The 16,881-nt window shown below is 43.9% G+C and overlaps 2 protein-coding genes across 2 annotated transcripts; both read left to right on the plus strand.

Moving 5' to 3' along the window:
• Positions 1-7,194: 7,194 nt before the first annotated feature.
• On the plus strand, positions 7,195-9,764 carry LOC308491428 (protocadherin gamma-B4-like; the record flags this gene model as incomplete). The annotated part of the gene is made up of 1 exon (XM_081035009.1): positions 7,195-9,764. The coding sequence occupies exon 1, from the start codon at positions 7,353-7,355 to the stop codon at positions 9,762-9,764; it is 2,412 nt and encodes an 803-aa protein (XP_080891135.1). The 5' UTR covers positions 7,195-7,352.
• Positions 9,765-11,764: 2,000 nt separating this feature from the next.
• On the plus strand, positions 11,765-14,317 carry LOC308491432 (protocadherin gamma-A8-like; the record flags this gene model as incomplete). The annotated part of the gene is given in 3 exon segments (XM_081035014.1): positions 11,765-14,245; positions 14,247-14,279; positions 14,285-14,317. Coding segments are annotated over 3 exon segments (2,502 nt in total). The 5' UTR covers positions 11,765-11,809.
• Positions 14,318-16,881: the final 2,564 nt, after the last annotated feature.

Raw genomic sequence — 16,881 nt, forward strand, 5'->3', positions numbered from 1 at the left:
GTGTGTTTTTCCTGGACCCATCAGCTCCAAGTTAAGTAGTTGTTTCCAACTAGTTGTGGAGGGCGCAGCTCACAATGGCCCATGTGGGGATCCAACCGGCAACCCTGGTGTTATGAGCATCGTGCTCTAACCAACTGAGCTAACCGGCTGTCCTAGAATTTTTTAATGCAAGTAAACAAATGAAGATCAAGATCTTTTGCAATGACTCAATCAGTAATAACATACTCCCTTTAAAACTATAAAATTATTTCAACTTAACATAGTAGGCTTATGTTATAGTTAAACATATTGTGGTGGTCTAGTAGAGATCCTTAATATTTAATTTTGTGTTGTGGAATAATTTAGAAAACTTGATACAAGAGATAATGTAGCCATTTACTCCCTAAAGCATTATTTATGTTCAGAATATGCGTATAATTTCATTTACCTAGATCTTATTTATTTAGCTCTAAAGAAGGTGCTACATACCATACAGGTCATTATGAAATAATGTTGAGACTTTTAAGAAATAGAATAAGAGACAAATATGAGATGACACTATGAGTTTTCAAGAATCAAGTAGAAAAAAGATCACGATATTGGGAGGCAGAGTATCCAAACATGAAAGTTTTCTTTGCAAATGTCTGCAAGTACTCATGATCTTTGATGAACATATGCTCGCATACATCAACAAGAAGTTTAAAATTACTAAGCAAATAGTATTTTAACTCCTCTTTATGGAATTAATCTGTAACACTCATATTGGTTCCTTTGAACAAAAAGTTCTTTGGTGAAAACAAACATAACTATAAATTATTTTGATAGATTGAAACAGCATTTCATTCAAAATGTTTTCTATATTTTGGAACGATGTCAACAGAGAGCAGAAATAGATTATTTAGTGAGAAACTTCTCACCAACTAAGCTAAGCATTTTTTAAGTTACTTCTGGTTTCTCCTCCTGCTGCTGTTTGCTACTACTCCCATAGGGCTTCAAATAATTTACAAAGTAAGGCTATTTCTTGTTAGTTCTTCATTCCAGAGGTGGTCACTCTCTTTTCTCTTGCAACTATGTGGAAGGAACTTTGTTTTATTTCTACCAGGTGAGGGTAACCTCAAATCTATCAACAACTGAATTTCATTTATTAACATCAGTGGAGAAATAAGTACTTCTAAGGGTCCACTCAGTCAGTCCTGCATGTGTGCTCAAAGGCTGTCTAGAGACCCACCGTTCCTAATTATTCTGGAATAAGGCAGGATGATTATTTGAATTGTATAATGAAAAGAAGCATTCAAGCCAACACCCACTTTTTTATGAATCCACAGCCAGTAGGACCTCTGCAAATTTCAGCCTTCTGTACAAAATGAATTGCTTCTATAGTTTATCATTGCTACTTGGCTTCTCACCTAATGGCACTTTTTGAGCATAAAGCACCAATCAAGGCAAATGATGATTCCCTTTTTCTTCTCAGAAGACTGGGAGTGAGGATATTTGTATTATGACATTGGTTCTACTACTATATAGTCGAGGATACGACAATTCCCTCTCGTTTTATAAATCATTAAAATGAAGTTATTGGCCTAAACCATCTCTAAGGTGCCATCCAATCAAAAACTTTATTAAATTACCTCTTTATATTTTAAAGAAAATTTTGACTATCTGAGTTTTACATGGGGGTATCTAGAACATAGTATGTGTTCAATCTTATTTAATTAAATTTATTTTACTCTGATGTAAATAGTTTTTATATGACATCTTATGTATACAAACACCTTTAAAAAATAAATCATGCTTTTTTTACCTGCAATGGCTAATTTTTCCCTGTATGTAATAAATAAAGTGCGAGGCAGTGCCCGAGTTATTTCAAAATTGCAATGCAAACTAAAGAATTTTGAAAAATCATCTGGTATTAATAAACACTCATCCATGAACATTGTTGCACCAATCTGTTTCTTAAAATGGATTTTTAAAATGATATCAGAGATATACAGATTCAACAAATATAAACGGAAGATTTTGAAGGATAAAACAATTTTCTGAAAAATCAGTTATTTTGTTTCAATATGGTGCAGTAACATAGTAAGGACTCTAAGTGCCGCTGTTCACCAACCAGGGGAATAATGGTGCAAAAGATCTGCCAGAACTACGGAGCTTTTACAACACAAAGAAACGCCAGATTGAGACACACAGTTTTCCAAGAAGCACCAAACTCAGACCTCTGTTCTACTGGATTCTGGGCTCTTTTCCCGAATACAGAGGGCTCCGCGCGGACACACTGGCATCCAGAAACCCAAAAGGAGGTATAAACAAGATCTGCGGACAAGAATGGCAGCTCGGCAGAGGGGCAGGGATTACAGAGGATTCATCCTGCTCTCCATCCTCCTGGGGACCCGGAACGAAGCTTGGGCAGGACATATTCTCTACTCTGTGCCGGAGGAGACTGACAAAGGATCTTTTGTGGGTAATATCGCCAAGGACCTGGGGCTGGAGCCCCAGCAGCTGGCAGACCGCGGAGCCCGCATCGTCTCCAGAGGTAGGACGCAGCTTTTCGCGCTGAATCCGCGAAGTGGCAGCTTGGTCACCGCGGGCAGGATAGACCGGGAGGAGCTCTGCGCTCAGAGCGCGCGGTGTCTGGTGAGTTTTAACATCCTGATGGAAGACAAAATGAATCTTTACAGTATTGAAGTGGAAATAATAGATGTTAATGACAATGCTCCTAGGTTCTTGACGGAAGAAATGAATGTAAAAATAATGGAGAATATAGCTCCTGGGGTGCGGTTTCCGTTACATGAGGCTAGGGATCCGGACGTGGGCACGAACTCCCTGCAGAGCTACCAGCTCAACCCCAATCGCCACTTCTCCCTGGTTGTGCAAACTGGAGACGACGGTACAAAATATCCGGAATTAGTGCTGGAGCGGGTTCTGGACCGTGAGGAAGAAGCCGTTCACCACCTCCTTCTCACAGCCTCTGACGGCGGCGACCCACCCCGATCCGGCACCGCCCGCATCCAAGTAACAGTGGTGGACGTGAATGATCACGCGCCAGTCTTCTCTTCGCCCGAGTACCAAGTGACTGTCCCTGAGAACGTGCCGGTGGGCACCAGACTGCTCACAGTAAACGCTATCGATCCAGACGACGGAGTCAATGGGGAAGTCACATATTCTTTTAGGAAAATAACTCCAAAAATTCTACAGCTATTCCAACTGAACTCCCACACAGGAGAATTAGCAACTTTAGAGGGCCTAGATTATGAAGAATCTGGCTACTATGAAATGGAAGTTCAGGCTCAAGATGGTCCTGGTCGTACGACAAGGGCTAAAGTACTGATCACCATCTTAGATGTGAATGACAATGCGCCAGAAGTGACTGTAACATCCGTCAGCAGCTCAGTCCCTGAAGACACTCCTCTGGGAACAGTAATTGCTCTTTTCTACCTTCAAGACCGAGATTCTGGGAAGAATGGCGAGGTGACCTGCACTATTTCAGAAAATCTGCCTTTTAGATTAGAAAGGTCAATAGACAATTATTATAGATTGGTGACAGCAAAAAACCTAGACAGGGAAATACTCCCTGTGTATAACATCACACTGAAAGCCACAGATGGCGGAACCCCACCCTTGTCCACGGAAACTCACATCTCCATGAAGGTGGCAGACACCAACGACAACCCACCTGCCTTTCCCCACTCCTCCTACTCTATCTATGTCCCTGAGAACAACCCCCGAGGTGCCTCCATCTTCTCTGTGACTGCACAAGACCCTGACAGCGACGAAAATGCCCGGGTCACCTACTCCCTGGCTGAAGACACCATCCAGGGGGCACCTCTATCCTCCTATGTCTCCATCAACTCTGACACCGGCGTCCTATATGCATTGCACTCCTTTGACTATGAGCAGTTCCGTGACCTGCAATTGAGAGTGACTGCGCGTGACAGTGGGGACCCACCACTCAGCAACAACGTGTCACTGAGCATATTTGTGCTGGATCAGAATGACAATGCACCAGAGATTCTGTACCCCACCATCCCCACCGATGGTTCCACAGGTGTGGAGCTGGCACCCCGCTCTGCAGAGCCCGGCTACCTGGTGACTAAGGTGGTGGCAGTGGACAGAGACTCGGGCCAGAACGCCTGGCTGTCGTACCGCCTGCTGAAGGCCAGCGAGCCAGGGCTCTTCTCCGTGGGGCTGCACACGGGCGAGGTGCGCACTGCGCGGGCCCTGCTGGACAGAGACGCGCTCAGGCAGAGCCTGGTGGTGGCGGTCCAGGACCATGGCCAGCCCCCTCTCTCTGCCACCATCACCCTTACCCTAGCGGTAGCAGACAGCATCCCGGACGTCCTGGCCGACCTGGGTAGCCTGGAGGTCCCGCACGACTCTGACGCCTCAGGCCTCACGCTGTACCTGGTGGTGGCGGTGGCCGCGGTCTCTTGCGTCTTTCTTGCTTTTGTCACAGTGCTGCTGGCGCTCAGACTGCGGCACTGGTACACATCACGTCTTCTCCAGGATTCAGGAGGTGTATTGGCGGGTGTGCCCTCCTCTCACTTTGTGGGCATGGATGGGGTGCAGGCTTTCCTGCAGACCTATTCCCACGAGGTCTCCCTCACCGCGGACTCTGGGAAGAGTCACCTGATCTTCCCGCAGCCCAACTACGCGGACACGCTCATCAGCCAGGGGAGTTGCGAGAAAAATGAACCCTTGTTAACATCCATAGATTTTCATGAATGTAAGGGTGAAGCCCAAAGTATTCAGGTGAGTTCAGTCATTCACTAATCTTTATATCTTTGAAGGATTTTATTTTGTGAAAATTTCTTTATGATTTTGTGACACAAGTTTTGTTTGTTTGGGTTTTTTTTAGATTTATTTTATTGGGGAAGGGGAACAGTGTGTATGTCCAGAACTTTATTGGGGAACAGCGTGTTTTTCCCAGGGCCCATCAGCTCCAAGTCATTGTCCTTCAATCTAGTTGTGGAGAGTGCTGCTCAGCTCCAAGTCCAGTCACAGTTTTTAATCTTAGTTGCAGGGGGCCAGCCCATCATCTCATGCAGGAGTTGAACCAGCAACCTTGTTAAGAGCACACGTTCTAACCAACTGACCCATCAGGCCACCCCATGAAACAAGTGTTTGAAGAAACTTTAAAGAACTAAAGCAAGTTTAATGGTTTATTTCAGTGGTGATACTTTAACATGGAACACTTATTGACATAGGGTTTGGTATCATTTCCATAGTGAACATCTGTGGACAAGATTGTGAGTAAGTGGACTATCCCATTTTTATACTTTCCATCTATTTTCCAGTTGATGTTCTTAATTCATGTAGTTTATAAATGAGGATGAATTGTCTTTCTCATTGCACTAGATTAGCAAAAGTTTTCTCAGCATTCTTTAGCTCAGGTCTATAAAAGGTTTTTGAAGATTTTTTCAGTCAGAAGCTTTTTTCTGTTTAGCTTCTGCCTCCATGTACCTCAATTTGATGTCTTGAAAAATCTTAATTGCCTCCTGACCTATTTAAAGCATAATCATCCATTAAAGTCAGGTTCTGGTGGAAGGTTGTGTAAATGCCTGAAGAATAAAATGTTTGTGTCAAGCTTCACTAAGATCTATATCAATGACAGACATGGAATCTAATGCCACACTGAAGGTCATTGTTCAAAACCAACAAAATATGATGTCAAATAAGATATCTTTTCAAGTATTATAAGTGGCATTTGAGAAATGGGCAGTTACATGTTTTACCACACAATTCCAATGTGCAGTTTTAGTGGTGCAGCCATGTGAAGTGTGACTGAGGGCTCTACAAGTAGCAGATTGCGATGGTGGCTTTATGAAACAACTATTTCATACTTAAGTCCTAGACCAGTAGTTAGACGTTACTTATTGGGTATGCTGAAAAATTCAGATAGAAATAACCCCATCTGGAATTAACTACTTCCATACTCTGTGTATATTATTTGTGTAAGAGCTTTGTGTAAAGCTCTGTGTGAAGCTCAATACATCACTTGAGTAGCTTCTGGAAGGGGTTGATGACAAGGTAATTTTGTTTACTGGGACCTTTTGAGTGTTAATTAAGTGGACATTTTCTCCTATCATCTAATCATAGTGTTCTGTTTGGTGGTATTTTCTATATAAACGAAATATGCAATAGTGTGTGCATACTTCATACATTTTGCAGTGTTCAGATGTACAATCACTTGGGGAGAAGACAATGTTACTGACACATTATCAAGCAGAAGTGTAGTTACTGGGTATTTTGAAAAAGAAAATCTCCCTACCCAATTTATTAGATGCTTAAAAAATATTATTAAGTAAAGGGGAGAAACTGTCACTAAACTCAGTGAGCTTTTGCAAATCAACTTTCTAGGAAGCATTTCTTTTATTTAATGCCATCATGGGATGTTATGACTGTCAGACTGTTATGACTGAGGGAACCAGTGCCTCAGTGCAATAGACCATGGTTAGAGACTTTGTGTGTCAAAGCAAAATATTATTCCCCTAGTAACTTTGAGGATTGATGTTACATTTTATAACCTTGAAAATAATTGTGCTTGGGAAGGAGACAGGATAGGCTAACTCTTCTGGCTACATCATTTCCTTCATTAAGATACCAGAAGTGAAAATCAGGTAATATTACTGTAAATAAATAATTGAAACTATTTTGGAAGAAGAGAGGTATTTGGTGGTAAGTATAAGTTGTACCCTTTTTTAAGACAATTACTAATGCTCTGAAAAAAATTGAAATGAATCAGTGTGGAGGTGCCCAAAATTAAAGAAAAATAAGGGAAAAAGAAAGAAGGAAAGAAGCATAAAACTTTATCCAATATATTGCTAATTATTAAGTATTTAAAATTACTGTACTCTGAGATCCTTTAGCTAAGTCTGTGTGTTATAGTCATCTTTCTATTTCTAGTGTGGATTTGAAGATTTGGGGGTAATTGTGTCAACATATAGAGTTCATGTATTAAATCTATGCGATTTCCCTAAAACCTGGAAAGTTAGGATAATGACCTTTCTAATGGTACATATTAAACATTAAATATATAGACTATAACAATTGTTCGGTCAGGCAAACTATTATAATTACTGTAGCTGATTAGACCCAAGCAGCACAGGCTGCAGTTTCCTAGTGCGGACTCTGGGCGCCGCTGTTGGCCAGAGTGGAGAGCTTGGCTCAGGCCAGCGCCTCGCGCAGCCGCAGTGCACTTTCCCTAGCTGACACCCGACAGAGCGAGCCTCTTTACACCGCTTCCTCCGCTGGAAAAGAACAAACCCAGACCCCCACGTAGGAACTAAAGCCTGTTCCCAGCTCCGGACATCTGCAACACAGAGATTGTCATCCGGCGCCTCCAGGCCGGTGAGCAAGCCCAGGGGAGCAAGGGGATGGCGAGCGGCGCTGGGGACAGGGGCTGGGCTGAGAGGCGGCCCCTGCTCTTTCCCTTCCTGCTGTCTTTGTTCTGCCCGGCGCTGGCTGAGCAGATCCGCTACAGAATTCCCGAGGAACTGCCTGAGGGCTCGGTGGTGGGGAACCTCGCCAAGGACCTGGGACTCGGTGTCGGGGAGTTACCGACTCGAAATCTGCGCGTCAGTTCGGAGAAGCCTTACTTCACTGTGAGCGCAGAGCGCGGGGAGTTACTTGTGGGCAGCAGGCTGGACCGGGAGCAGATTTGCGGGAGGAAGCCGGTCTGTGCTCTGGAATTTGAGGCCGTTGCCGAAAGGCCTTTGAACTTTTATCACGTGAATGTGGAGATCGAGGATATTAACGACCACACGCCAAAATTCATGCAAAGTTCCTTTGAGCTGCAAATAAGTGAGTCCACAAAGCCTGAGGCACGATTTATCTTAGGATCTGCCCATGATGCAGATATTGGGACCAACTCACTACAGACTTACCAGCTCAGTCCCAATGATCATTTCTTACTCGTGAATAAAGAGAAATTAGATGGCAGTAAATACCCCGAGCTAGTACTGAAGATGCCTGTAGACCGGGAAGAGCAGAAGTCCTACCACTTGACCTTGACTGCCTTGGACCGCGGGGATCCACCCCTAAGCGGCACTGCGCAGATACATGTTCTAGTGACTGACGCCAACGATAACCCTCCGGTGTTCAGCCAAGAGCTCTACAGGGTGGGCCTTCCGGAAAACGTGTCCCCAGGCTCCACTGTGCTCCGGGTGATGGCCACCGACCTGGACGAGGGTGTCAATGCCGAGATCACCTTCTCTTTCACGGAGTCAGGCCAGATCACCCAGTTTGACCTGAATTCTACTACCGGGGAAATTACTGTTCGAAACACATTAGATTTTGAGGGAGTCAAAGAATATTCCATAGTTTTGGAAGCAAAGGATGGTGGAGGAATGATTGCTCAATGTACCGTGGAGATAGAAGTCCTAGATGTCAATGACAATGTTCCAGAAGTGATATTCCAATCTCTACCAGCTCTTATTATGGAAGACACCAGCATAGGAACATACATTGCTTTACTCAAAATCCGTGACAAGGATTCCGGACACAACGGAGAAGTTATTTGTAAATTAGAAGGTGATGTTCCGTTTAAATTACTCACTTCTTCAAAAAGCACGTATAAATTAGTGACAGATGGAGTTCTAGACCGCGAGCAGACCTCTGAGTACAATGTCACCATCACAGCCACCGACAGGGGCAAGCCGCCCCTCTCCTCCAGCACCACCATCACCCTGCACATCGGCGACGTCAACGACAACGCCCCGGTTTTCCACCAGCCCTCCTACGTGGTCCACGTGCCTGAGAACAACCCGCCCGGCGCCTCCATAGCGCAGGTCAGCGCCTCCGACCCCGACCTGGGGCCCAACGGCCGCGTCTCCTACTCCCTCGTGGCCAGCGACCTGGAGCCGCGGGCGCTGGCGTCCTACGTGTCCGTGAGCGCCCAGAGCGGGGTGGTGTTCGCGCAGCGCGCCTTCGACCACGAGCAGCTGCGCGCCTTCGAGCTGACGCTGCAGGCCCGCGACCAGGGCTCGCCCGCGCGCGGCGCCAACGTGAGCCTGCGCGTGTTGGTGGGCGACCGCAACGACAACGCGCCACGGGTGCTGTACCCCGCGCTGGGGCCCGACGGCTCGGCGCTCTTCGACACGGTGCCGCGCGCCGCGCAGCCGGGCTACCTGGTCACCAAGGTGGTGGCGGTGGACGCGGACTCGGGGCACAACGCCTGGCTGTCCTACCACGTGCTGCAGGCCAGCGAGCCCGGACTGTTCAGCCTGGGGCTGCGCACGGGCGAGGTGCGCACGGCGCGGGCTTTGGGCGACAGGGACGCGGCCCGCCAGCGCCTGCTGGTCGCTGTGCGCGACGGGGGACAGCCGCCCCTCTCGGCCACCGCCACGCTGCTGCTGGTCTTCGCTGACAGCCTGCAAGAGGTACTGCCAGACCTCAGTGACCGGCCCGCGCCCCCTGACCCCCAGGCGGAGCTGCAGTTTTACCTGGTTGTGGCCTTGGCCTTGATCTCGGTTCTTTTCCTCCTCGCGGTGATTCTGGCGGTCGCTCTACATCTGAGACGCTCCTCCAGACTCTCCACCGGGGGCTACTTTCAGCCTGGTCTTTGCGTCAAACCTGGACCCGCGGTTACCCCCAACTACAGTGAAGGGACTTTACCTTATTCCTACAATCTGTGCGTTGCCCATACTGGAAAGACAGAATTTAATTTTCTGCAATGTAATGAGCAGTTGAGTTCAGGACAAGACATACTTTGTGGCGATTCGTCGGGGGCCTTATTTCCACTGTGTAATTCCAGTGAGTCGACTTCCCATCCGGTGAGTTTCCTTTAAACATATCCTGCTTCTCGTGGTCTACCCAGTTCTCCATATTCACAGGAAAACAGACAATGTTCCAATTTAACAGTTGTCTTAAGCAAATTGTAGCCAGTCAAAAAGCTGTCATAACATTCTTCAAGGAGGGTTGTTGGAGTAGGAGCAATAAGGTGTCTTTTAGGGATGTCTTACCAGGCTCAGATTTACAAAGCAGTGAGAGTGTGGTTTTTCTACAAAGGGAAACATTAAAGAATGCTATAAGCTCTGTCATAAAAGCTAATGAGATGTTTCCCTAAATTTTCTTCCTATCACTTAATAGATGATTTTTCCCATTTGATATACTGTAAATGTAAAAGTAAGCAGTCATTTAAACAAACCTTTAAAGCAAAAAAAAAGTTAAGCTAAAATTAGATACTTTTCTTACTATCTAATTTAACTGCTATGGTTTCCATAATAATCTGATGCTTTGTCTCTTATATTTTCTTCCCTTTGTTTCAAAATCACCTAGAATAACATATCTTAACCTGGATTTTTATGTAGATGAACACACTGTAGTTGTACGCAATGTACTATGTGTGTGTGTTGTGTGTAAAATCCTTTGACTTAGCAGTATATCCATTATGCTCACCATAAGAAAAAAGCATGTTCTCCCTACTTGCACCCTGGTTTTGCGGAATTAATCTGTATTTAAGTCATTCTGTCAGTTCTTCTATCAAAGAAAAGACAATGTTTTGAACTGCCTTTTTTTTAAGCCTTGCACTAATCTAGCAAAATAGAGTTGAATTCTTCAAATATTAGACAAAATTGCTAATCTGAAATGCATACAAGTATATACAGAGTATGATAATACATTGTTTCAGCCTTTTGCTAGATTTCCCTTAGCAACTGCTTCAGTTAATGGCCACTTTACAAACTTATGGAAAAAAGAGACATTTTTTTGTATTGGTGCTTTTTAATTCCTTGGTGATAATTATGTGTTCCTTACTTTTTTGTGGTTCTTTTGCTGAAAGTACTAATAAAGGTAAAAATAACTTTAGAATATATGTGTACCTTAAGAAGATAATTAGGTCTGCTTTAAAATGCAATAATCTCTCATTGGTGGAAGAACAGGATGTAGATTTACTTTTTTGTAAAATCATTTTTACCTTTCCTTGTAAAATCATTTGTACCTTTCAAGTGTTTTCTATTCAAATAGAAAAAAAATAATTTAAATAAAATAGCCAAACAGCATAATCTCTTTAAAACTTGAAAGTAAAAGCACTTAAACTATTAAAATTTTACAATATTGATTTGAAAACATTATCAATTTGCAATTAAAATGAGACTTTTAAAGAAAATTAAAAAGCAAAAACTCTACATAAAGCTTATAATGATTAATTAGTTTAAACCAAGTAAAATAACTTTTGAGTCAATCATCTCCAATAGGTCTATTTTAGTCTATAAATGAATTAATTTCTGTGACAAATGGAGTTCTTACTTATTTGATAATATGTATTCAAGACATTTACAATAAAGCTTAGAGTATAATACATAAAATAATCTCAGAGTATAACAAATAATTTATTTTTTAAAGAGTAAAGGTGTTCCAGAAATGTGAATGATTTAATATGATGCTAACCAATAAATCTGATCATTTTATAATACTTTGTAAGAATTTAACCTTACTTCATCCCATGATTCTTGGCAATTTAAAAATATGAATTCAGGTACAAATTAAATAAATACAAAACAAACTATAAAAACCAAGTAGTATTTTTTTCTCAGTAATCTAGCATACAGTATTACAAATATAAATGGTTGCAGTAACTGTTTAGGACTCTAAGCGCCGCTGTTCACCTAATTTGGAGATGAACGCAACCGAACGCCAACCAAATACTCAGGGCTCCTACCTCACAAAGACTTGCAGATCCCACGAACCAACTGCAGGGCAGCAGCGAAACTCCATCCCTAAATTTGGGACACTCCTGGCTTTCGATTAGAGGATCTCCATAGCTGCAGCAAAAAGGTAAACAGGACGCATATACCGAAGGAAGATTCTGAGTGGATTACGTAGCGAAAGAACAATGGCTGCTCCAAAGAATTACCGAGGACGCGGCGAGCTGGCCCTGCTGTGCGCGCTCCTGGGCACGCTGTGGGAGATCGGGCGGGGACAGATCCACTACTCAGTGCCAGAAGAGAGTGACAAAGGATCCTTCGTGGGTAACGTCTTCAAGGACCTGGAGCTGAAGTCACAAGAGCTGGCGAAGCACGGAGTCCGCATCGTCTCCAGAGGTAGGACGCAGCTCTTTGCTCTGAACCGGAGAAACGGCAGCTTGGTCACCGCGGGCAGGATAGACCGGGAGGAGCTGTGCGCCCAGAGCGCGCGGTGTCTTGTAAATATCAACATCCTGGTTGAGGATAGAGGAAAACTTTTTGGGATAGAAATAGAAGTCACTGATATCAATGATAATAATCCAAAATTCCAGGTCGAAAATCTGGAGGTAAAAATTAATGAAATCGCTGCCCCTGGCACACGTTATCCACTCCCAGAGGCTGTGGACCCGGATGTGGGCTTGAATTCACTGCAGAGCTACCAGCTCAGCCCCAATGACCACTTCTCCCTGGACGTGCAAACTGGAGATGACGGAACTATCAAGCCGGAGCTGGTGCTGGAGCGCGCCCTGGACCGCGAGGAAGAGCCTGCTCACCACCTGGTCCTCATCGCCTCCGACGGCGGCGCACCCCGTCGCTCCAGTACACTGCACGTCCAAGTGACAGTGTTGGATACGAACGACAATGCCCCGGTGTTTGCTCAACCCATTTACCGAGTGACGGTCCCAGAGAACGTGCCGCCGGGCACCCGGCTGCTTACTGTAAGAGCTAGCGACCCAGATGAGGGAGCCAACGGAGAAGTGGCATACAAATTCTGGAAAATTAGTGAAAAACAATCTCCGTTATTCCAGCTTAACGAAAACACTGGGGAAATATCAACAGCAAAGAGCCTAGATTATGAAGAATGTGCATTTTATGAAATGGAAATACAAGCTGAAGATGTGGGGGCACTTCTGGGGAGGACCAAAGTGCTTATTTTCGTGGAAGATGTGAATGACAATAGACCCGAAGTGATCATTACATCTTTGTTTAGCCCGGTCTTGGAAAATACTCTTCCTGGAACAGTAATTGCCTTCCTGAATGTGCATGACCGAGACTCCAGGAAGAATGGTCAAGTTGTCTGTTACATAAGCGATAATTTACCCTTTCAATTAGAAAAGTCAATAGATAATTATTATAGATTGGTGACATGGAAATATTTGGACCGAGAAAAGATATCTGTGTACAATATCACAGTGATGGCCTCAGATCTAGGAAACCCACCTTTATCTACTGAAACTTACATCACCGTGAGCGTGGCAGATACCAATGACAACCCGCCCACTTTTACTCGTTCCTCCTACTCAGCCTATATCCCGGAGAACAACGCCAGAGGAGCCTCCATTTTCTCTGTAACCGCCCATGATCCTGACAGTGGCAAGAATGCCCAGGTCACTTACTCTCTGACTGAGGACACCGTCGTGGGGACACTTCTCTCCTCTTATGTCTCCATCAACTCTGAGACCGGTGTGTTGTATGCATTGTGTTCCTTCGACTATGAGCAGATCAGAGATTTACAGCTACTGGTAACAGCCAGGGACAGCGGGGACCCACCGCTCAGCAGCAACGTGTCACTGAGTCTGTTCGTTCTGGACCAGAACGACAACACGCCCGAAATCCTGTACCCTGCCCTCCCAACTGATGGCTCCAGCGGAGTGGAACTGGCGCCCCGCTCCGCAGAGCCCGGCTACCTGGTGACCAAGGTGGTGGCAGTGGACAGAGACTCGGGCCAGAACGCCTGGCTGTCCTACCGTCTGCTCAAGGCCAGCGAGCCAGGGCTCTTCTCCGTGGGGCTGCACACGGGCGAGGTGCGCACTGCGCGGGCCCTGCTGGACAGAGACGCGCTCAGGCAGAGCCTGGTGGTGGCGGTCCAGGACCACGGACAGCCCCCTCTCTCGGCCACCATCACGCTCACGGTGGCCCTGGCAGACAGCATCCCAGACGTCCTGGCCGACCTGAGCAACATCAGGAATCCCGCCAACTCTGAGGATTCGGACCTCACGTTGTACCTGGTGGTGGCCGTGGCTGCTGTTTCCTGCGTCTTCCTTGCCTTTGTTGTTGTGCTGCTGGCGCTCAGGCTATGGAGGTGGCACACATCTCGTCTACTTCCGACTTCCGGCGACAGGTTAGTGGGCCTGCCAGCCTCAAGCTTTGTGGGTGTGGACGGGGTGCAGGCGTTCCTGCAGACCTACTCCCACGAAGTCTCCCTCACCGCGGACTCGGGGAAGAGTCATCTTATCTTCCCCCAGCCCAACTATGCGGACACGCTCATCAGCCAGGAGAGCTGTGAGAAAAATGATTCTTTGTTTACATCCATAGATTTTCATGGAGGTAAGGATGAAGCCACTTCTGTTCAGGTGAGTTCAGCTTTTTTGTTTACATTTACTTCTAAGAGGAATTATTTTCAAATAAATTTATGTGTTTTGAAACACGTGTTGTAAAGAAAGTTTAAAATATTTTTTAAGGTATGCAACAAAGTTTGGGAGTTATTTTAGTGGTGACACTATATGAAATTGAGCTCTAATCATCATAGTTTGTTTTGTTTGCTTTCCAAAGGCTTGGACAAGGTTGTTTAAATGTGAACTCTTGACCTTTTAAAGTCTTCCTTATTTTGCTATCATTATCACTTATTACTCATTCACTTAAGAAATAGTAACACAACCACAGAAGGTAAGTTTGTTTTATATATAGGAATATATGTATATATTCCTAAATTAGAACTGAGGGAAAAATTATTCAGACTTCTAAATCCTTGGATTAGCTTCGTAGAAAAAAAATACATCACAGAATTTTTAGGATTCTATTTAGGGTTTGGACCTAAAACTAGACTTTTGAAGATTCCTTTACTTGACACCTCTCTTCTTAGCCCTGTGTCTATATTGATCCTTCAAAACTTTAATGCTTCTTATATTCTAAAACATAAACATATTTTAAAGGGTGAATCCTGGTGGTAGGTGTAACTGGTCCCTTAATGTTGCATCTGTGTGTCAATGGTCACCCGGGGCTCATACTAATGGAGACGTGGAATCTAAGTCTAAAATGGCCATTGCCCCTCCCCCTAAAATAAAATCAGATTTGAAGTAAAATGTCATTTTACACTGTTGAAAGTAACTTTTGTAAAATATAGAACATGTTTTATCGAGTTCCAATGAGTTGTTTTGGTGGTGCAGCCATGTGAAATGTGCTGTGTTCTCATGGTGAGACAGTTTGAGAATGTTGGTTTTAAGAACAGAAGTTTCATGTACACAAGGTCTTAAAAACTTAATTCAACTAAAAATGATTTTGTCTGAACTGTGTGCATGTATGTCTTCTGTATTCCCTATTATAGCATTTTAATAAAGTGAACCCCAGATTTGTCATCAGATGACAGTAGAAAATACAATAAATCATGTGTTAGTAATGAAAAAGATATTTCCCAAGTATGGTGCAGTGTTCCCTCCTATTTTGCATATACAGTGGGTGGGAGTTAACTTCATATTTTCTACAGTGTTCGGGTGCACAGTCATTTAAGGGGACAACTATATTATTGACACTTCATAATTTTAAAAAGTATGTGGAAAGTTGCCCTAATAGAAAAGAAAATCTGTACTCTTGCTCAAAATATTCACTAATTGTCAAAAAATTTTTAGCAAATGGAGTAAAATAATTAGAACAACTATCACTATATTCAGTAAATTTATTAAAATAAACTTACCATGAGCTCAGTTCCTCTAATTCCAAAGTCATTGCTTCAGTATAAGTCCATAGATAAGGAAGTAATGCAGCCTACTGGAATATCCCTTTTTGACTTTATATTGAATAAACATTTCCCCCATAAATTTATGTACTATATTGGGTATGACATAAACTAAGAAATTTTGAGATATTAGAAAGAGGGTACAGTAACTCACATCTTCGCTACGTCATAGGGACAGTTTCTTTTGAATGAATACTTCTCAAGGTAGTCAGAAGAGTGAAAAGAAATTATTTTTCCATAGCAGTTGTACCAATTTACATTCCCAGCAACAGTGTATAAGGGTTCCTTTTTCTTCACAGCTTTGTCAACATTTGTTATTATTTATCTTATTGATAATAGCCATTCTAACAGGTGTAAGGTGATATCTCATTGTGGTTTTGATTTGCGTTTCCCTGATAGCTATAAATTTTAATGAAAAAAAGAAAAACCACCATGTTTGTTGAAGTTGGATGTGACTTTCATAATTAATAAATACTGCATGTACCACAAGAAAGAAATTATTTTTATAGAGTGTTGATATTATCAGGAGGAAGGATATGTTTGAGGATTGATACAAAATTGCACAATTTTACAAGATAATTTTCAACAGTATTGATGTTTTCTAACATATGTTATGTGAAACAGCATTAATTATGTAGAAGTGTTGGGGAAAACAGGGATTGACGAAAGGTCAGATTTTCACGTCATAACTAATAAAGAGAATGAATTTTTTTAATCTGTAAACTCTCTGAGGGCAATACCTGTGCCTTATTCATTATATCGCCACTGACAAGGGCAGTACAAGGCAAGAGTTCAACGTATGTTTGTAAAATGATGAATGTACCTATATGTCGGTTTGTATAAAAGCCCACCATGATATAGCTAATAATTTGGAAACAAGAGAAAAGATACCTTAAAGAAGGCCTTATAATTTAAGATATTAAGTATATTAACACAAACACCTGGATTGTTCAGTCAGGCAAACGATTGTAATTGTAGCTGATTAGACCCAAGCAGCACAGGCTGCAGTTTCCTAGTGCGGACTCTGGGCGCCGCTGTTGGCCAGAGTGGAGAGCTTGGCTCAGGCCAGCGCCTCGCGCAGCCGCAGTGCACTTTCCCTAGCTGACACCCGACAGAGCGAGCCTCTTTACACCGCTTCCTCCGCTGGAAAAGAACAAACCCAGACCCCCACGTAGGAACCAAAGCCTGTTCCCAGCTCCGGACATCTGCAACACAGAGATTGTCATCCGGCGCCTCCAGGCCGGTGAGCAAGCCCAGGGGAGCAAGGGG

The sequence above is a fragment of the Rhinolophus hipposideros genome, assembly GCF_964194185.1.
Source record: "Rhinolophus hipposideros genome assembly, chromosome: 23".
Lineage (NCBI taxonomy): Eukaryota > Metazoa > Chordata > Mammalia > Chiroptera > Rhinolophidae > Rhinolophus > Rhinolophus hipposideros.